At 33.5% G+C, this 23,272-nt stretch overlaps 1 protein-coding gene and 1 long non-coding RNA gene across 2 annotated transcripts; both read left to right on the top strand.

Annotated features, from left to right (window-relative positions):
• The first annotated feature begins 4,581 nt into the window (after positions 1-4,581).
• On the top strand, positions 4,582-8,229 carry LOC134686200 (uncharacterized). Its single transcript, XR_010101560.1, has 3 exons — positions 4,582-4,678; positions 7,031-7,126; positions 7,613-8,229. It is a non-coding gene; the product is annotated as an uncharacterized LOC134686200 (long non-coding RNA).
• Positions 8,230-12,695: 4,466 nt separating this feature from the next.
• LOC134686201 (interferon alpha-inducible protein 27-like protein 2B) lies at positions 12,696-14,803 on the top strand. The gene is made up of 3 exons (XM_063545877.1): positions 12,696-12,832; positions 13,714-13,844; positions 14,522-14,803. The coding sequence occupies exons 1-3, from the start codon at positions 12,826-12,828 to the stop codon at positions 14,657-14,659; spliced, it is 276 nt and encodes a 91-aa protein (XP_063401947.1). The 5' UTR covers positions 12,696-12,825; the 3' UTR covers positions 14,660-14,803.
• Positions 14,804-23,272: the final 8,469 nt, after the last annotated feature.

Here is a 23,272-nt window from a genome sequence, read left to right on the forward strand (position 1 = left end):
TTAAGGGGGAGGTAGTAAGGGCAGTGGGTTTGTGATTTCGAGAGAAAAAAACTGATATGAGAAATGTAAGCACCGAGATAAAATAGCAATCTGTGGACGAAATTTTAGGAACTATCAATGTAGCCTGGTAAAAAGCATAGCATTTTGAGGAAAGTAAACTTAATATATTTTAATGGTAAACCAGCCTGAGGATGGTCAAATTAAATATGTGTATTTAAATCAAAGATAACGACAGTAGATATCTGTGTCAGGTGACCTTAGGTAACCTGTGTTCGATGACCATCCATAACCCATTCAATCTCAGTTACATGACAAGATATGTACCTAAAGTAAACATCTATCCTCAAACTCGAAATCTTCATGTGTATGGTTATCCGATGTAACTGAAGTTAGTATTTGTGTATGGTCATCAGAAGTAACATAAGCCAATATATCCATGTGTATGATGGACAGAGGTCACAAAAGTCAGTATATATGCGTAACACAATTTGCGGTGACAAAAAATATTTTTGTGTAAGTTAACAAGGGATTATATATAATATTTAATATATTTAGGATGACCAGGGTTACTATTTTTAAAAGTCCATATGTGCACGTGTATAGGGTGACCAGTAGTGACCAAACTTAACATCAATAGGTGGTAACAGTATTAGGTGACGAAAAGTAACCAAATGATATATTTATTGTAACCAGAGTCAATATCAGTGTAAGATGACCAGATGTAACTAAAGTCAATATATGTGTAAATATAATGATAAGATTTGGTATAATATTACCAATGAGACAACTCTCCACTCTAGACCAAATGCCATAGAAGTTACCAACTATAGGTCATCGTACGGTCTTCAACAATGAGCATATCCCATACCGCATATAGTTGGCTATAAGTCACGGTCCCCGAACTGACAAATGTGAAACAACCCAAACGAGATAACTAGCGGCCTTATTTATTCACAAAATAATGGACGAACAAAAAATATGATATTCAGCCACAAACAACAACCACTGAACGATAGGCTGATGATTTTGGTCAGACACATACATACGAGTTAGCCTAGTTCGAATGTGCTTAACTGTCCAAAACCAGAGACAGTGATGTAACAGTACAACATGAGAGAAAAAAAACCTATTAACATCAGCTTAAATAAGGCATAGACGTGGACTGGCAGTGTATATTTTCCGAACCATATGAGTATTTGGATCGTACGCATACGGTCTAGAGCGTATGCATACTTTTTAAAAATTGGGGTACGGTCTAGAGGGTATGCGAACTTTTTAAAATACGCGTACGGTCTAGAGCGTATGCGTTCTTTTTGAAAATACGCATACGGTCGGACTGTACGCATACGGTCTGACTAATGTTAAGGCGTTGGTCATGTTTATTAGTTTCAAATGTTTATTACAGATAGACTCAACTGAAATCTCGCGTACGGTCCAAATACTCGTATGGTCTAGAACATATATATATATTAGTATGTTTAGTTTTTTTTAAGAATCATAATATATAGTACTATGCAGCATAGACCTATTAACCACGAGTCTTCGCGGCTAGATGCAACGAAACAGTGTATCTATTTTGTACGGGCAAATATCCCCTTTTTGATAAGAATACGAATAAAAATAAGAATTTTATTAGTACAAAATCCAAACAATAGGATTGTTACTAAAATACAAAACAAAAACAAAAACAAACAGACAGACAGGCATATTAATTACAAAACGATAGACATTAAACACTACAAACATGTAGCATTGAAAGATTTTTTTTTATAGATTATTAATTTGAATTATAATACTATTTTTGACAGCATGCCTCCTCTTTAAAATTATTAATTCAAATATTATGCTTATATATAATATTATAAGTTGAGACGTCAATTACACAGTTCATATAATGACAATATAATTGTTTCTCTCATTATACATTTCACTTATATAGTTAACAATAATAAGTAAAATATCACATTCTTCACAGGAAAATATAAAATTAAAATTGTTTTCTTCACTCATTGAATTAAAACTGGGGACAACATTAGAAATTTCATTAAACATATGATCCTAGTTTTATTAATTTCTGAACATTTTATGATCAAATGAAATACATCTTCCACTTCTTTATGGCATAAAGGACATATTCTATTTTCTAAAGCTGTTTTGTTGTATCTAACGCGTTCAACAGCCAGCATACTATTACTTATTCTTATTTTAACATAATTTTTTGTAACATTTTTATCTAAATTCAATAAAAGGTACTTTTCTAGTTCATACTTTACTTTAAATTTTCTGTAGGTTCTTAGTAAAGTTTATTTCCATTTATTGAATTATCATCATTAAAGAGATATTTTTTTCCAAAATATAATGTAATTTTCATTGAGCATCTTCATGAGGGCTAAAAGTAATCGTTTTTTAGAAAAGGTACATTGATTTTCCCAAACATGAGTCAAATTCAATTTTGAAAGTAGCATTTTAACTTTTGAAGCGAATCCATCATTTAACTGCTTGTTAGCTTTATAAACATTATATAATAAAGACTCATTTTCATTTGACTTTAAAATATGTAACCAAAATCCTGCAGAAGACTTAAGGGCCTGTATACCAATAGGGTACATTCCCAATTCAGCTAATACAGCTGTATTTACTGCCTTTGAATTAACATTTAGAAGACCTTTCGCAAATTTGATCTGGATTTTTACTGATTCCATAGATAAGTATTAAGATTCAAGAGTTTGTTGTTCTTCAGAATATTTAGCGAACATATCTCACTACAATACAGTAATATCGGGTCGTCCCACGGTCCAAGCTTGTCTGGCAAAACAGCCGTTGGACGTCAGAGTAATTTTATGTTATCACTAGCCAGACATCACTGAGGTTGTGAGTTGGAAATCCGCTCGTCTCCAATCTTAATTGACTAGATTGTCAGTTTTCTTATCGAGGTTCGGTTGTGTCTAGTTCTCTGGGCACTCCGGCTTCCTCCCCAAATAACGAAATAGCTAACCTAAATGCAGTGCTTAAACGTGGCATTTAAATATGTGTTCCGCCTAACAGAAGTTTTCCTGGGACTACAGGTCAGATATATAGCCCGTTTATTGTCTACGTGCTTTTAAAAAACAACCGTATGACCCAACGTACTATCAAACACCCATAGGGACTTGACTATAGGTCAGATATTATACAAATATATATAGCCTTTGTATGAGGTCGATACAAGGATATATTGACCTGAAAGAAGTATATTGACTGAGGACGAAGTCCGAGGTCGATATACTTCTTTGGGTCGATATATCCTGTATTGACCTCATACAAAGGCCATATTTGTTATATTATTAATTTCCGACCATATTTGTATCAAAATCGTCATTTAGGTTGTTGGAATTTTATAGATAATACATTGTCTCCTTGACAATAACAACATATTAGTTGTTATTTCATTTACAGTTTTTTTTTTTTTTACATCTTATGTATTTGAAGATTTTTTTCTTCAAATAATCGATCACAGATATCATGTGTTTCAAAACGTTAATTAAACAATATTGTGAAATTCATTACATGACGTCACAATGTATATCGGTTTTTAGATATTCTAAAAATAACCGTGCAATATGCTTTTTGCCGGTCAATATGCATTTTGCTATCCGCCGTTTTCTCTCTACCTTCGAAAATATAGTTTAACATGTGACTACCCCTAAACGAATCAAATTTGTTAAAATATACGAATTAATAATATATAGTCATATAATTACATTTGATGTATGTTTCATTTATAATACGTTATTCTGATTGGCTAACTGTACATCATGTGTTATTAAGCAGTTGCATTACACAATAAAACACGAGATCCAACAAAAACTTTAAAGTGCACAGGTGAATTAAATAAAAGGTTTATTAAAGTCGTGTTTTCATGATCCTAGCTAAAAAATGTAATTATAAGTATTGAATTATCCGCGCTTCATACAAAATGTACTTCGGTCAACGCTTTTACACCCCAATGAAGTTACAAAAAGAAGCATTACATTCTTAAATATAGCCCGTTAATCGTTTACGTGCATTAAAAACAAAGTATTATATGTGCCAGACCATGTAGATGGGTATTACATCTATGGCCAGACCTACTATCAAACATGCAGTGGTAGTCAACTTCGACTACATGTACATACATTTGTTGGTATACTTTTCTTATACCTATATTTTTTATATCTGGTTTATTTTAATTAGAGTATCATATATACCATAGTTTGTACTTATATTAGTAGATTCATCTTAAATTTTGGTTATGCCTGTAACATGTGTAATTTTAAATGGCATTTCAGAATATTTAGCTAAATTTCGCCCAAATAAATATGTGTTTCCCTCAAACAATGCCATAAAAAGCAAATATCAGCAATAATAAATGCGATTCCAAAAAGACTAGGTTTCACCTAAATTATCTGTAATTTCACATGGTAAAATAAAACGCATAAAAACCAGTTGCTCGATCATGTCCGTTTCTGTTACGCGATCTCTCCGATGTAAATATGTGTAGTTTAGTTTATATTTAGAATTATTATGTCATTGCACAGCTTTATCCAGTAGGGGGAAACAACTCTTTACCTAAAATGTTAACGCCATCTTGATGCTCGGAAATGTCTTTTTCTGTTTACCAAAAGGTTGATTTAGCGGATCGTACATATCAGAATGACAAGTAAGTCAGCCACAAAATATTTTAATAACATGATCTTGCGATCTATCTTATGACAATAATAATCGCACCGAAAAAACTCTAAATCAGACGATCAAAAAGTTGTGCTATTGAAAGTTCTTGAAAGGAAATCGCAAGGTACTTTTTCAAGAAAATGACACATAATGTTTAACTATTCATTTTTTTTTTACATAATATCATGTACACATGGTGTTTAAAGTTCTACTACTCGATATTGGAAGACAAAAATTAAATCAAACACCAAAATAACGAGTTTGCAGTTGCATGTTGACTTTGTTGTTGTTCTATTGAAATGCTAATCAAACACCACGTCAGAAAATATTTACCACACAGTCATGACGAATCCAAGATATAGTTCCTACTTCAAGTGTTGGCAGAATGTAAGTGAATAACATCCTAAATTTTATATAATTTACATTGCTTGATATACCATAATATAAACATGTATTTTTTTTCACAAAAATGTACCATGTTTGTACTCTCAGTCATTGTTCAATTGTTAGGTCAGTTTTTAAATTGTTGTATTGCACATGGTAAGCATTTTTGTTCATTTTATAAAGGCAACCAAAGATGTGGTAGGATTACCATGGCAATGAGACATCTCTCCACAATGACACAGAAACATTTCTATATATGTCAATGTAGTATTGTACAGCCATAGACGGGTCCAGGGGGGGGGGGGGGGGGGTATGGGCTGGCCCCCCCTTTTGTGGGAAAAATTTGATTGATTATATAGAGAATCATTGAAGCATGAGGCCCCCCTTAGGAAAAGTTCTGAATCCGCCATTGACAGCCTACAACAATGACCAAAGCCCATATGGCAGTCAGCTATAAAAGGCAGAAAAATGTCAAATGCATAACAATTCAAGTGAGAAAACTAAATAATTTATGTAACCTAAAAAGCAAAAAAACAAATATGTAACACATCAACAAACAACAACCAATGAATTGCAGACTCCTGACTTGGGAAAGGCACATATATACATGTACATTCAGAATGTGGCGGGGTTAAACATGTTAGCTGGATCCCAACCCTCCCCTAACATGGGACAGTTGTGTAAAAATACAGCATAAGAACGAACTATAAAAAACTGGTTATAAAATGGCCTAAATAAGTTAATAAGTATTCTTTATTTGAAGTGAGGTTGCATTATGCATATATATACATGTATATAAATATTTAATAATAACAAGGACCATAAGCTCTTAATCAAAGCACTTTAAAGGATTATGTACCCTTTTGTTAAACATTGAAATTTCCAAGCCTTTGTCATAGGAGGATCAAGGTCCCCCCTTTCGTTGGAAAAATTTGGTTGATTATATAGCGAATCACTGACGCATGACTGGAGTGGGCCCCCCTTAGGCCAGTCAGAGCCCCCCCCCCCCAACCCCCCCTCCTTAGGAAAAGTTCTGGATACGCCACTGCTTGTACTCTAATATTTGACCAGCATGCAATGATTTTTTTTATAGTACAAGTTTATAAATCAAAATACTGGTTACAACAAATGTAAATATGAACCAATTCAAGTACATCTTCTAATATGCACTCTACTTGAGTGAATCACCAGGTTTTTTGGAATGTAAAGGTTATTCAGTATATATATATAAAAAAAAAAGAAGATGTGGTATATGTATGATTGCCAATAAGACAATTAACTGTCCACAAGAGACCAAAATGACACAGAAATTAACAACTATATGTCACTGTACAGCCTTCAACAATGAGCAAAGCCCATATGGCATAGTCAGTTATAAAAGGCCCTGAAATGACAATGTAAAAAACTCAATAGAAAAAACTAATGGCCTTATTTATTTTAAAAAATGAACGAAAAACAAATACATGTATGTAACAAATAAACAAACCACTGAATTACAGGCTCGTTACTTGGGACAGGCACATACATACACAGTGGCGGATCCAGAGGGGGGGGGAGGGTTCCGGTGGTTCGCACCCCCCTTTATTTTGGCCGATCAATGCATTTGTATCGGGACATATGTTTTGCACCCCCTCCTTTGCCCTGGGATAGCACCCCCCCTTTGGAAAATTCCTGCATCCGCCCCTGCATACATATAGTGGCTGGGTCAAACATGTTAGCAGGATCCCAACCTTCTTGTAAACAACAAACCATTGCGTCCCATTATCCCCATTTTGTATTTCATGCAATAAAACATTAAATAATATAGCTGCTTTGAAAGGAGTTTCCCCTTGGGTTACATGATCTTACATGTATGTGTGCAAAATGAAACATCTCTTATATTAATTATCTTTGCTGTTTTGACATGTTTGATATTATTGCACTAGAAAAATTACCCCTTTTTTCTTCTAACCTTTAGATTTTGATTGTTGAAGATGCTGTTCAGTTTGCTAAGGTATTTGAAATGGAAAGAAAGAGATATATGAACATACATTGACTGCTTTGAATTTAAGGTGTAAGTACATTGTATATATATAATATAATTATTAGAAATGATCAGCTTATAAGTGAATGTAAAAACATTTATTAGAGTTCAATATTTCAGTTAAAGTAACTGTTACATTTTTTTATTAATTTGGGTATAAAGCAAGGCATAGTTTGTTAATAGTCATGATAGTACATTACTCATCCTACAATATCATACTTCTAAAATATGCAATTGATATTAAAATGAATCATCAGTAACAAGAAAATTGTATCTTCAGAGGCAGATTTAGGTGGGCAGTGGGCTGACCCCCCCCCCCCCCCCCCCCTTTGTGTGCGAAAAATTTGGTTGATTATGTAGGGAATCACTGAAGCATGACTAGAGTGGCCCCCCCTCTGCTGACTATTTCTGTATATGCTAATGATCTTTATATACCATACTGTTACCGTGAGTGACATTTTGTTTTATTCTTGATTTATATTATCCGATTATCTATATGATTCTTCTCTTTTGTAGGTAAAATTGAGTTACATGTGCCAAAAAATATGTTGAAAATTTGAAAACTGTTAACAAGAGCATCAACAAATAGAAATAAGAACAATACCAGGTCTGGACTTTTGTGGCTGCATGCAATTATTTCTAAAATACCAGGAAAAAAATGTAGCTGCACAGCAGACACCGCAGATCATAAAATTGCATGTAAAAAAGGAAAGCATTCCTTTTCATAGAATCAAAGACCTCTTTTAACCAAGTCAAGATGTTATTAGACATGTTATCATATATATACTATATATTAGTATTTACAAATATAAGAAGTATGTGTGACTATGTCATGTTACATGTATGCTGAGAATATTTTAATGTCACAAGGATATGAAATGGATAAATGAAATATTGTCAACCATTTAAATAAAAAAGACAGGCTCACATAAAAATCAATTGCCTATGTGAAAGTTCAAGTTGAATAAAATTGTCTAGAATTAACATACCATATATCCAAAAGTACAGAATTGCCTTTCTCAGAAAATTTGTATGTTTAATAGAATGATAGTTGTAGCTTTTATTTTCCTGGAACTGTTTCAATATAAAATAGGGAGATGTGGTATGATTGCCAATGAGACACATTTCCACCAGAGACCAAAGTAAATGTTAGAAAATACAGGTCACAGTTATGTTTGACATTGTGTAACAATACATATGAAAGACACAAAGATTACAGAGTGTAAAATAATTCAAACAAGATAATGAACTATCAATCATGATTCATCTTAAACCAGCCAACTCACTGAAACTAAACATAAAAGCCAATTACAGTCAACTCATATTCACATTAGGTACTATTTTGGGTCAACAGGGAATTCAAAATACCATCAAAGGCAATGAAAGTCAACATGAGAACTCAATAGCTATAGTATATTGACTTAATGTTAATTTTCATCTACACTGCTACTTTTGCATAGGAACAAATCAAGTACTGTAAAATACAGATACATGTACCTAAATATTACAATAATTTTAAAGTAACACAATAGTACTGAAAATTAACAGTAGTACTACAGATTCTTTGTACAAAAATAGTACCTATGCAAAAGTAGCTGTGTAGGTTTAATACACATGGTTTCAGTCTTCAAGAACATATGAAATGGAATCAAATGTTACAGGAATATTCAGACTGTCCAACACTTGAAAATTTGTTTTGTGCTTTGCAACATTGCAAAGATTTAACCTGCTCATAGGCGGATCCAGGGGAGGGGGCCTGGGGAAAAAAGGGTTGATTATATAGGGAATCATTGAAGCATGACTGGAGCGGCCCCCCCCCCCTTAGGTCAGTCAGCAGGCCCCCCTTAGGAAAAGTTCTGGATCCGCCACTGCTGCTGATAAAAATTTGGAAATTGAGCTACAAAATGCATACCGTACATAAAGTATTATTTGTGACTTCATATTTGAAATAGTTCATCAAAATGATAGCAATAATGGAACTAAATTACTGCTACCTTATTGAATTTGTTATCCTTGATTTTGTGTATTTGTATATAAGGTGCACAGTTTTCTCTGCTTTTAAAAGTTCCTATATGAAGCCGTCCAGGTTTCTTACTATTGGAATTTTATCATTATTATCTGGAAGACATAGCTTATTACCCTGGAGAACCTCATGTTTATCATTGAAGATGTGCTTCACAACCTTGGTAGTGTACTTGCTCACAATATGCTATGCCCCAGCAGAGACATATATTCCATTAAAAAGTAGTTAGCTGGTTTGTATTCTGTAATTATTGGAACACAAAAATATAAAAGAATGACAGTAAAATAAAGCAAAGTGTGGAATACTGTTTAACAAACTATGTTGATAGTGCTCCTAACATGCATCTGCCTGCTGAGATAACACAATTGAAATCCATGCTAAAAAAAACCTACAAATAATTCGACTGCCTATTTCCTCAAATAAAAAAAAATAGACACAATGAACCCAGTGAAATCATTGGCAGATCCAGGGAGTTTTGCTGCATGGGGTCGGAATTCCTTTTCAAAATGACTGGATACTCGCCTGGAATATATCACAGGTTGTGGTCACAGGGTTATGCTATCTTGTTTATTAAATATTAAAATGCAAGGAGAATAGATGGTACAGTCTGTGTATTGTTGGATGTATTTCTATTTGTATCCATCTGATGATTTGAGTCTTTTCAAACTGATTTTAATGGTTTGTTCTTATATTGGAATATTCTACATAGCCCATGTTAGTGGAAGGTAGGCGCCTGATACAATGTTTAAACCCCCTTATTCTGTATGTGTCTTTCCCAAGTCAGGAGCTTGTAATTCTGTGGTTTTCGTTAATATCTATGTTTCATACTTGTTTTTCGTTCATTATTTTGTACATATTTACAACTTTAGTTTTCTCGTTTTAATAGTTAGATTTGTCCTTTTGGGGCCTTTTATTGTTGAAAATATTGGTATTGCTCTGCTCATTGTTGAAGTCCATCAGACGTCGTTGCATGACCTATACATAGTTATAAATTTCTTTTTCATATTGGTCTCTTGTGGAGAGTTGTCTCATCGACAAACCATTCAACATGTGTTTGTCAAGCCTACCTTTTGTATCAAAAGCGAGAAAGCGATCCTACATTTAGTCGTCGGCGGTGCTATGTCCTCAAATGTTCAATCTTTGGTTAAAGTTTTGGAATTTTAATAACTTTCTGAAACTGTTTTCGAGTTCTACCAAACTTTGAAGGAAGCTTGTTTATGATGTAAAGAAAGTAACTATTCAGAATTAAATTTTGAAGAAAAAAATTCGGTTTATCCGTATTTTACTTATAATTAAATGGACTTAGTTTTTTCTGCCAATTATCATTTCATTCACTCTGTATTTTTATGCCTCACCTACGATAGTATAGAGGGCATCATGTTTTCTGATCTGTGCGTTTTTATGCCTCACCTTCGATAGTAAAGAGGGCATTATGTTTTCTGATCTGTGCGTCCGTCCGCCCGTGCGTCCATCCGTCCGTGCTTCCGTCCGTCTGTCCCGCTTCAGGTTAAAGTTTTTGGTCAAGGTAGTTTTTTTATGAAGTTGAAGTCCTATCAATTTGAAACTTAGTATACATGTCCCTTATGATATGATCTTTCTTATTTTAATTCCAAATTAAAAAAGTTTTTATCCCAAATTTCACAGTCCATTGCACATAGAAAATGCTAGTGCGAGTGGGACATCCGTTTGTACTGGGGACACATTATTGTTTTTTTTTAATTTTTTAATAACACGTAACTTATATCCTGGATTTATACATAACTTTGATAGAATCTATAGTTTATGATCAAATGCTAGCCTAGTATCTAGAAGGATATTTTATGATAATTTATTTCCTGTTTTTCCGCATGTTAATTACTTTTAAATGGAGTTTTTTTCACATGACATACAGTCTGCATTTAAATTTTTTTTATTAGATCAAGGATTTGTTTAGTAACTATACAAATCATTGGATTCATAATCCAATATGGATTTTGACCACACATGGACAGAATCAAAAGATATATATGTATATATCTATAAAAGACTGCGAAACAAAAATATCCTTATTTTTTGTTGAGCCTACTACATTTGAAAATGCCTGTACCAAGTCAGGAATATGACAGTTCTTGTCCATTCTTTTTTTTATGTGTTTTGTTATATGATTTTGCCATATGGACTTTCCGAATTGATTTTCCTCTAAGTTCAGTATTTTTGTGATTTTACTTTCTAATACATTTTGTGCTTACACTCTTTTACAACAAAAGTAGACGAGACACTGGGTTCCGCGTAACCCTTACGATTTTTCTATAAACTCTTTAATAAAAAGATCATAATATATTTTAATGCTAAGATGAAAAGAAAAGAAAAAATCACAATAATGTTTATTTATGATTTCACATTGACAAATACAGAGTTGTCCCAAAAATTATAGAAAAATCAGAAAACTGGAATAAAATATACTAGTTGTGATCAGGTGTCTATGGTACTGTCATAAGCACATACTAACAAGCCGCTTTTGTTATATTAAGGAGGCTCGCGGGTATAAGATTTTCAGAAAAAAAATAAACTTTAATTTTTCATTATAAATTTTATTTATTACCTTTAGTAGTTGTTACTTTATCATAAGGAACATAATTCATTCCAAAAAATCAATTCGTGTTGGCCCCAAGTGACATTTAAAATGTAGATATCATTGAAAAAGCTCCAAATTATCTCCCTTTGTTGCAAAAATGCCATTTTTTTGCCTTAAAATTGAAATATCTTTTTTAACTCATCGGTGACCTATATTTCTTATTGTTGTTTTTGAATAAGCTGTACATAAACTGAATAATTGTAAAATTTAAGCGATTTCTGTAATTTTTTTTTAAATTTATTTCGATATTACCGCTATTTCTCCTATTAGTTCAACAGAAAAAAAGGACATTAACAAAAATGTATGCTTCTTTCGAAAGCAGATTGTGAGCGTAAATGAACGGTGACCCCATTTTTTTATTTCATTTTTCTATTAAGTAGTTCATTTATAGAAAAATATAGAGAAATCCTATATTAAATAAAAAATTTGATTTAGACCCGCGAGCCCCCTTAAATAGCTAAATTATGCATTCATATTTTAGAACAAGAAAAGTCTATAAAAGATGAAAATGACACAAATTAAATAATCATCACCGACTCAAGAGTAACAAAGTTAAGAACCATCGAACACTTCAAATCATACAACGGCCTGGTGACATGTGCACGCGTAAAGGAGCATTGCAGTTAGAATGCAAATTACATGTCACTAGATTCGAATCGTTATTGAGAATCGTCCATAATGTTCAAAAATATGTGAACAACAGAAACAAATAAATTGAAGGTTGTTATTTTATAATCATATATATATCATGAGTCGAACAATTAAGCGCATGGATGTAATTAATACGCCTCAGTTAGTTATCAAACTGTGTATTGACCTTTTAATTTTAGAATAATAGAGTTCAAATATATCAATATTCATGTTGTAAGTTATTGTCATTTTGACGTAAATGTTTTTAAACCAATGGCAAGATACGATTTATTTTTCGATTATCTCTGATATTTACTCATTTGATATGGTAAAGTCCCAACAGGTTCGAATAAGATCTTCCCAGGATATTAGCATTGGTTTCCCTCCCCCTTACTTATATTCCCCTGCTTTATCCTTGTGTATTTGGATTATAACATAAACTAACATAGATATCACGGAAGAATGCCTAGTAAGTTTACTTGTTTTTACAAGGTGTCAAATTAGTTTGTATATATTAATGCATGTAACACTATTTTGTCATGAATGTGATATTATGTTTAAACAGATAATCATCCTTTAATACTCATGTTTACCACAGTCGCTTGAATATGTTGAATTTGTTTACCTTTATACACTGTGCATTATAGGTAAGTCTGTGTTTACACATATACACACTACACATTTAACAAAGTTAATTTTATTTGTTCGATCTGTATATGTTATGGCAAAGTTTATAAACGTTTACTCGCATAACTAAATAAAAAGAAATCTGTTGTTGTTGTTTGCTATAAATGATATATGGCAGAACGTTTCCTCTTCATTTAATCTGCAAAAATGTAAATGAATTGATAATTTGCATGATGAAATACTTGCCACTGGTCATTGAGTTGAAATACACAGCCCATCTGAACTTAAAAAGAAAGGATATGTTTTCATTTAAATACCTATACATGTACACTGTCTCCCTCTTCCTTATGATAATTCTTAATAGCCAGATTTGGTCCTCACTCAGTTTTATTAAAATTTGTACATTAGGAAGGCAAGGGTTATTAATAGTTCAAATCTCGAATAAAGAGATGTGTCATTTTAGGCAATGCTACAACTATAAACCAGAGTCCTTTTTGGTGTGAGTTAAAGAACTACAGTCTTCAACAATGAGCAAAATGAAAACTGTATAGTAAGTGTTAAAAGATTTGAAACCCTATAATATTATCATGATTTCTTTATCTTTAAAGAATAAAGGAATCATAAATCATAATAACATGAAAAAGTAAAACGTATTGAACGATCTTTCTTTTATTTACCAATTTGTATAAAAATGTTTACATAAGTTTATTATATATATTTTAGATCCATTAACATCTGGAGTTGTGGCCGTGGCAGCTGGAGTTACTGCAACTGTAGCCGCACCCTTTGTACTTAGTGCTGCAGGTTTTGGAGCAGCAGGAGTAGCGGCTGGTACTGTGGCTGCCTGGGTACAGGTAACTTTTCTATAACAGTAAACAAATAGATTGCAATTTGTTTGGATAAAAAACATCAAAGATACCTACCTTACATTTTTTTTAGATAGACTCTTGTTTCCTCTATACAAATATATCATTCCAGCGTTAAAAATGAAAGTAAATGAAGTATTGGGTATGCATTGTATGTTTATTGATTATACACGTAAACATAATACAATATACAACAACAAAGAAAATCTTCTTATAAAAAAAGAAGATGTGCTATGATTGCCACTAAGACAACTCTCCACAAGGACCAAAATGACACAGATATTGACTTTACGACCCGGCTTCGACAATGCCCATACTGCATAGTCAGCTTTAATAAAAGGCCAATGTTAAAAAATTCAAACGAGAAACTAAGGGCCTTATTTATGTTAAAAAATGACCAAAAAAAACATATATGTAACACATGAAAATAAAATAATGTTTTAATAGAATTGAGAATGTACATGGGGGAATGTGTAAAAAAGACATAAACCTGACCAAAGAGCAGATAACAGCCTAAGGCACACAAGGGGTCTTCAATATAGCGAGAACATTTTAGGTATTCTATAGACATGCATATGCACTATCGATAAAGAAAAAAAATGTACTATTTAAGGACACCCTTTTTCACAACTTTAATTTGTACTTGTTTTTGCCTCTTCTTTCAGACCCCGATAACTGCAGCTGGTGGATGGTTTGCTGTTTGCCAAAGTGCTGGTGTTTTAGGGATGGCAGCCTCGACAAAAGTAGCGATAGGAGCAACAGTAGGGACCGTAGCTGGTGCAGTCACAAAATATATAAAATAAAAGTCAGCGTTCAATAGCGAATTTCGAAAAATGTGCTTATTTTTTTTGAAACATTATAATTACAACTTTGTGAATATGTTATGAGATTATCAGTCAACTTAATTTATTTTCGGCCTACGCATTTTCAATAAAATGTTATTTAGATGTCGGTGTTTTAATATTAAGTTAGAGATTACTGGTCTGTATGTGACTAAACAATATTTTGCTTTCAAGTTCTCCGCCTCGGATGTTTATTGGTACAAAAAAATGTAGCATGTTCGCATAGAGTGAGGAAATTGTAAGTTTGAATTATGAACGGGTCAAAACAATGATTTAGATTAGTTCTTGCTGGTCCTCAGCAAAGCGTGCCGCAATAAGGAGTATATAATTATTGGCACTGATCGAGTCATAATAATGTGTCCATGTAGGCTGTAATGTTTATATCTTCCCTTGTAAATTAACATGCTGTACAATGTAAGTCATAATCAACTTGTCGATCCAGTTCAGGCTAATTAAAATTAGATTGCCTGAATATACAGTTATTTACTACTAGCTATAATTTCTCACTTTTCTGATAAATGGGAGCTAATCCAATTTGAATAATGTTATATAGTCCTTGTAGGAATTTGCTTTATTTTTATTATATCATATGTATAGCTTTGTTAATTTCGCTTCAAAAAACAATTGAAATCACACTGTTTTTTCTCGGATTTGATTATTCAGAATTGTACAAACAAACTAATTTAGAAGAAGACTTCTGATTGGAAATGAAGAAATCAAGTCATTTATCATAATGGTTACACTTTTAGAATGTCAGAAATTAAGACGTACAAAAGCCCAATCTCAAGATTTTTTTTATTGCATGTACCTCTTTCTTAATGTTTTCAGTCACGGGAACTTTGGTTTGCAACTACTTTTATTTTCTTTAGCGCATATTCCTTAAGCCTCGGTCACACCTTACTGGATAGCTCGCTCGAATGGACGCCTAACGGATAACTTTTTTTCAATCCGTTCATGCATGTCCGTAAGACGTCCGTTCTTATCCGTAAGGCGTCCGTCCATATCCGTTGCATGTCCGTTAAGTGTTTATTCGTCGACGTCCGTTCTGTCCGGTGGAAAATTTTGAGCATGTTCAAAACTTTGAACGGACGTCCCATGGATGAAATGTCCGTTTGACGTCCGTTTTGTACGGTGCTCGTCCGTTTCGTTTCCGTTTTGTATCCGTTACGTGTCCGTTATACATCCGTTGGAGGTCTGGCAGATAAATTCACCAACGGACTTCTTACGGACGTCTAACAGATAAAACGGATGTTGAACGAATGTGAAACGGACTTCTACTGCACGTATAACGAATTAAACGGATGATGAACGGATCTGAAACGGATAAAATGCCGATTGAAAATTTCTCATCAGGAATGCCAATTAGATTTCTTAAGGTTTGTGAATTCTTATTATTCTTAATCGATCTTAGAGTACGGACACATCTTCACAATCAAGCAGCTGTTATTCAGGTCAGACACTGCCCTTTAGCGGCATTTTGAAGAACAAACGAAAACTAGTTACGCACAATATTTTCAGTATTAATGCGATTTACATGCATTATTATTGTCGCCTTTAATTTTTTCGTATATCTTGTTTATCCGTTTTATCCGGTACGCTTCCGTTAGGTGTCCGTTTTATGCGGTTCTCGTCCGTTGGATGTACATTCGACATCCGTTCTGTCCGGTACGTCTCCATTTCTCGTCCGTTGCATATCCGTTGCATGTCCGTTATGTATAAACGTATTCACACTTTTGGTTTTTAGCTGAATCTTGCCTCCGAATGACCTTAGATCTACTCCGAATCACCTTTTGACGTCAAGCAACAATTACTTTTAAATTGTGACGTCAAATATTTCAATTTATGATGTCAAAGTTTACGGGAACCTGTGTGATTTTTCGTAATGGCGGACAAATTTGCATACAAGTGTAAATACGTCTATTCGTTAGGCGTCCGTTTTAGTTGGTCATTACATCAACGGACTCCCAACGGATAACAAATTTGTCAACGGACAACTTTTATTTTCATCCGTTAGGCGTCCATTCGTCTTATCCGGTAAGGTGTGACCAATGCTTTATAAACTACTTGTGTACAAAAACAGTTATACATATTATGCATGTCACCAGGTTGTTTAGGTCGTATAATTAGATAAACACCTCGGGATCAATGGATTCGTTTTATAATATAAGGTGTAATACCACCAAATGATGGTACATCACATCCGGTTGTATACGAAAGTAGGTCGAAAAAAATATTCCCTTGAATTTGACAGTTGTAGGTAATTAATCCTACATTTTATTGCAGTTAAAACATTTCTGTGTCATAAACATGTGTCTTGGGTATTTCAAAACACCATTATTTTTTATTTGGGATTTCTATAGAAAATTTTATAATCTTGAGGTTACATGGTGACTAAACCTTGTACACAGATAAAATAAGGGGAATAACTTGATTGGTTAACTTCCAATGATGGTTATTTTCTTATATGCAATGAAATGTTATGTGAATTTTTTCCTATAATACTGGACAGGATGAAACTTTACTCATGCCAATTATTTCTTGAAAAGTGCAAATTTAACAAAAACTAATAGGGGAAAATCAATGGTGGTATTACACCTATAAGAAATGACCCTGCAATATACATACAAATGATCAGTACAAAGAAAGATAACTCTATTCATTCTTGGTGACAATACCTAGAATACAATACGCAAATAATTCCTACTGGACAGCTATTGATTTTTTTGGAGCTGATAATAATCATTTTTACGATTACAATTATTTTTTTTGATATCGTATGTACGTGCCTTTGTAGTACCTTGTTTATCTGTAATGCAAGACAAATAATTCAGTGTTTTCTCCATGGATGCAAATACTACTATTTCTTAAGCGTGCGACTTGGTGACAGATATCTGCACTATAATCAATAAATACTTTGCTTCCTCTTTTGCCTCATGAAACAACAACATATTCCTTTTTGAAATGTAACAACAGCCTCGGATTTTCTGCGATTATTAATTCACTAAAAATCAAATTGTGAGATCAGAAAATTTGGTTTCAAAAAAATGAACTGAGTTACAGATTTCTCCAAAAGTGGTGATCCAAATTTTTGACCACTAAAATTTTGCAAATGACCGACACAATTTAAATATGAAGTAATTGAAATGGAAGTGAGGAAAAGAAGATTTTATGAAGGACAATAAACTTGCTCAGGTGATTGTAGCAGCTGTAGACAATGCATTGTCATAACTTAACGCAAATCACGGATATCTTAGCGATAATAAATGGACATGATACTAGGAAGACATAGTCAGGAAGACCTACATATTTTTCTCATAAAATTGTTGTTCTTTACTAACCTATCATACATAAAAGATCATAAAAGGTGTGATACCAAAAATTATTTATGTCGGTAAGAATAACCATACGGGGTTACATTTGTTCGCACCAGTCAGGAACTTGTTTAGTGGTTGTTGTTTGTTGATGTGGTTCACGGGTGCTTTTTGTCGAGCCTGAAACTTGTGTCGCAGAAAGCTCGACATAGGGATAATGATCCGGAGACGGTGGCGGTGGTGGCGGTTGCAACTAACTTCTTCAAAGCTTTATAGAAGCTAGAAGACATGTATGCATCATACTTTGTATACATAGATTGCTTATTTTGCGAAGTTTCCGTCTGTTACAAGCCAATTGTTCTTAACCTCATTTTTATGGTTGAGTGACTACGTCAAAAAAAAGTTCAGATGTTTTGTATCGGTAATTTCTTTCTTTATATGAGTAACATGGTAACTACATGTATTTTTGGAATGTGCAAGGTCTTCATTTCCGTCATACAGTTTTCATTTGATCTTGACCTTATTTTCGTGGATCCGTGAACAAGGTTCAGATTGGTGGTTAAGTCCATATCTCAGATACAATAAGCAATAGGTCTAGTGTATGTGATACAAGCATTTAAATTAGCACGAAGCATCATTTTATATACTTTTTAAGAAAAAACTGCTGGCCATGAAAAAAAATCATTTTTTTCAAAAAGGCCGCGCCCTTTTTCAAAAATGGCTGTATTTTCAGTTCGAAAATACTAATGTTTCTGGAAAACTTTTTCTTTGACCTTCTTTTAGTGAAAAATATTATCAGATTTGGTGGCTACACTCCTTATATGTGACGTATTTAATAGAAATAAATAGTTGACTCTTCAGGTTTGGCGCATGCGCAAAAATGTACCAAAATTCACATATAAACATTTAAACAATTACTATTAATTTGGTGCTTTTGATTTTTAATAGTATAAATAATTTGTTTGAAAACATGTTTCAAGGTTATTAAACAAATAGCTTTATCAATTTTGCGCATGCGCGAAGTGTTAATAGACATACAGAGCAATTGACATTCACTGCCAGGGGACACTGCTGCCAATGGTATTTCGTCTAACAGAGGAGGATTTGAATTTCGTAAACATATCTTGGTTGTCATTCAATTCCTCAAAAAATCTTCTATTCAAGTATGTGTAACTTCAATGATGCCACTGTTTGAAAACACGCCCATTCAGTTGAATTGATCAAGTAGCCGATGAACACCATGAAAAGTGGTTAACTTTCAAAAACCCGGACAAACATCAATTATAGCTGCAGATCAACTACTTTTGGTATTGGCTAATCAAATTCAGTGGGAATGGCCAGAAGATAATCTGATGGTCATATTTAGTTGATTGTACATTGAAAAATCTTATTCTAAAATTCTAGTTGAGATATTGCCTGAAAGTGGATGGACTTGTGTCCTCATTGAAGTCGATAATGCAACACTTAGAACTTCATAATTATTTTATTGTATATACAAAGTGTACCTAGGACTAGACATGCGCATGCGTGTGTTTTTCTTGATTCGTTAATGTCCAAACGCAGAAAATATAGCTGTTTTATTATTTGACAGACTGTTGAAAGGAAAGAGAGTCATCTAGACCAGTTTAATTGCTGGCGCTCAATTATGAATTAAGATCTTCTTGTACTTTCGGTTGTTTGCTCATTTTATGAGTCAAATATCATACCTAAGAAATGTTGCAAATCAAGCATGATATCGGGTTTTTTTTGGGGTCCAGATCGTGTAAATTATGCTCGATGGTTACTGATACATCTCTGAAATGTGACTTCCCTTCACGAACATCAACCGCAAGTTGTCAATGTAATTTGCAAATGATAATTTCACTGCACGTAAGACCAGCAAGTTGTTTTCTTATACCACAATTGAGCAGGCACAAAAACAGAATAATGCAATTGTGAAAGGCAATGTTGATACACGGAAGATACATTTGAGACTATTAATGGATGGACGTCAATAGACTAGTAGAAGAATTTGAAATATCTAGTGGTTTGAGTCATTCTAAAACAGATGAACGACCTCATGAAGACTCTACGCAAACACAAAAGGATTTCTTTAAAAAGCGTCAAACATTTTCTAAAGTGATAAACGAGTTTGAAATCTGATTTGTACAAAATTGATTTTTTAAAGAAAATAGTTGTATTTGATTTTTACTAAAACAATAATTTAAAGGCATGACCGAGAAAAAGTGTTGGTGCTAGACTAAAAGTTGTTGGTTCTGGTAGAACGCCAAGGGTTTGAAGTTGTTTTCTCTTTGACGATGACAACAAAACGGAATGGTTCAAGATTCTTGCTGACAGAACTGCATCTTAAAAGACTCTATCAAAAATGGTTATGTTACTCGACATGTTCAAGGTGAAATATTCTTTGTAGTTTCAATAGGGATACTTCCCAGCTATCCCTTTTTAACAATGCATCAGCAAACAGATACACGTATGTTTGTCAATGACAAGCTTGCTGCTGAAAATGGTTGATAAAAGTAATTTGTAGTAATACTGACACAGATGTAGTTTTATTAGGGATTACAGCTCCCTTCGTATTAGGTGAAGACAGGTTTTTGAAGGAATAAAGACTTTCTTTGCTTCATGAATATTCCATATCAAATGCGTTTTGTCCTCGTGCAGTCGCTATTCTTTCCTTCAATGAAGTCTGTGAATGTGATACTGTGTCAGCATTTGGCGGGAAAGTAAAGAGATAAGCTTTGCAGACGTATTTCCAGATGTTAAAAGTTAAATCACAAAAACACGTAAAATCCCTAATTACATGGTAAAATCAAATGACAAAACACATAAAAAACGAATGAACAAGGCATAACGGATGTTTTTGCTCGCTTTAATATTGTACGAAGACACAGACATTTACATCATAGAAGCATTTGCTTGCATCATTAGCGGCAACATGAACACTTGCTGTCAACAGGGCATGATTTGAATCATATGTCAGCAAGAATCGCCCTTATGGTGCTACTCCGCCTACCAGAGGTTATCTTCCGGAACATATAAAAAGAGAAGCATATCAAGGTGGGCTCAACCGGATTTATGCATTCGACAGCTACACTTACCAAGTCATGAACACTGGGTTTGGATGAAAGAAAAAAAAAACAATTTCTGTTGGAAACCAAAATTGACTTCGTTTGCTGCCGTTGCACCCTCGTATCAGGAACTTTTGAAATGCCGATGTGAAAAATCCAGTCGTGTTGGTAACTGTAAACGTTACCGTTCTGGACTCCCTTGCACGGGTTTGGGTTTTGGCAACTGTAAGATTATTTTAAAAAATCAACCTGTCTTTTCTAACGAAACTATTTATTTGAGCTGAACATATTAAAGTAAGTGATATTTCTTGTATAGAAGAAGAAAGTGAAAAAAAAATTGAACTTTTAAACGTTTTTATCCCGATTTTGGAACCAGAAGTAACTTTTTCTTCACGCATGTATTGTTTTGTCGTACTTAAGAAACAGTTACATGTATCTACGTTTTGTCAAAACTTGCATTGGATTATACCAACAACACAGCCTCAAATGAATTTACGAATTGTAGCTATTTTCAACGTTTTTGCCGCCTTTGTGAAACCGGAAGTCGCTCTCTCGTCATAAATGTATTGTTTCATCTTATTTTATATGAACATTTATCTTCGTTTTATCAAGACTTAGTTTGGATTATACCTAAACAAGAATGTGTCCATAGTACACGGATGCCCCACTCGCACTATAATTTCCCATGTTCAGTGGACCGTGAAATTGGAGTAAAAACTTTAATATGGAATTAAAATTAGAAAGATCATATCATCACATGTGAACTGAGTTTCAAGTTGTTGTGACTTTAACTTCATCAAGAACTACCTTGACCAAAAACTTTAACCTGCACTTCGCACTATCATTGTCTATGTTCAGTGGACCATAAAAATGGGGTCAAAACAATAATTTGGCATTTAAATTAGAAAGATCATATCATGGAAACATGTGTACTAAGTTTTAAGGTGATTGGACTTCAACTTAAAAAAAACTACCTTGACCAAAAACTTTAATCTTAAGCAGGACAAACGGACGCACAGATGAACGAACGGACGAACAGAAGCACAGACCAGAAAACATAATGCCCCTCTACATCGGGCATAAAAACAGCTTTTAAAGGATTTACAAAATGTAGCCATTTTCAACGTTTTTGCCGCCTTTTTGGAACCGGAAGTTGTTTTTTCGTCATTTATGTAATGTTTATTCGTACTTTAGGAACTTTTAAAGTTTTATCAAAATTTTCTTTATATTCTACAAATAACACATCTTTCAAAGGATTAAGAAATGTAGCCAATTGGATATAACGCTATTTTTAAAGTAAGCGGTGGCCATCTTGAAAAAAAATGGATTTTTTTTATAACCAGCAGCTGGATTTATTTTTAGTATCGTTTAGTCAACCTTCATAACAAATTTCATGCTTGTATCCCGATTTGCACAATTATGTTCATTATATCTCCCACTATTACAAAAAGAAGTATAATTAAAAAAAATCTGCCTTTTTATAAATACATAATGTATGTCCAAACCGAAAAGCGACCAATGATAACTAAATGCACAAAGATTTTGTTTTTTATTTATTTTAGAATATAACTTGTGTTCATTATGCAAATACATACATCGAAAACGATTATATAATGATGCAATCGAAAGTTCCCATTCCCTTAGTGCCATACATATTGATCACAACACAGCAGATAGTTTTGTTCATTTCTTTTTTTTCCGGAGAATCCCAATGATGGGTTCCCGTCCAGCTCTTCTTACTTTGGTAACCTTACTCCAGTGAGGTAACGGACTAAACATCTGTAAATTAATATTTCCTACGATTAAGAAATCACGAAAGAAGAGTTTCCTTCCGTTGTTTGATTTTGAGGTTGACTTAACTTCCCTTTTTGTCGGATTGTATTGGAAAAATGGATTGTGAAAATATCTAGAGCTTTTAAATGTGATTTGCACCAATCCAGAGCACAATCGTTTGATCTGACTAGTACAAAACGAGCATACTGTCCACTGTGGTAGATGTAGGCACTTTCAAAGAAAAGAATTGGAAGTTCTGTGTTTTCTTCAATTGTTGACCTAGCTGCAGGCAGATTCCACTCACAAGAAGCTTTTCTGAACTCTAAATCGTCCCTTAAAAAATCTTCACGCTTATATCTTTAATTGAGAGGAATCTTTTTGTTCAATTTGAAGCTTTCTTTAATATTATACTGTCCTTTTTT

The sequence above is a fragment of the Mytilus trossulus genome, chromosome 10 (genome assembly GCF_036588685.1).
Source record: "Mytilus trossulus isolate FHL-02 chromosome 10, PNRI_Mtr1.1.1.hap1, whole genome shotgun sequence".
In the NCBI taxonomy this organism is placed as follows: Eukaryota; Metazoa; Mollusca; class Bivalvia; order Mytilida; family Mytilidae; genus Mytilus; species Mytilus trossulus.

Excerpts from the sequence above, each read along its gene's own strand:
- LOC134686201 (XM_063545877.1), top strand. Across the intron at positions 13,845-14,521 it reads CTGTGGCTGCCTGGGTACAG|ACCCCGATAACTGCAGCTGG; the intron begins GTAACTTTTCTA and ends CTCTTCTTTCAG.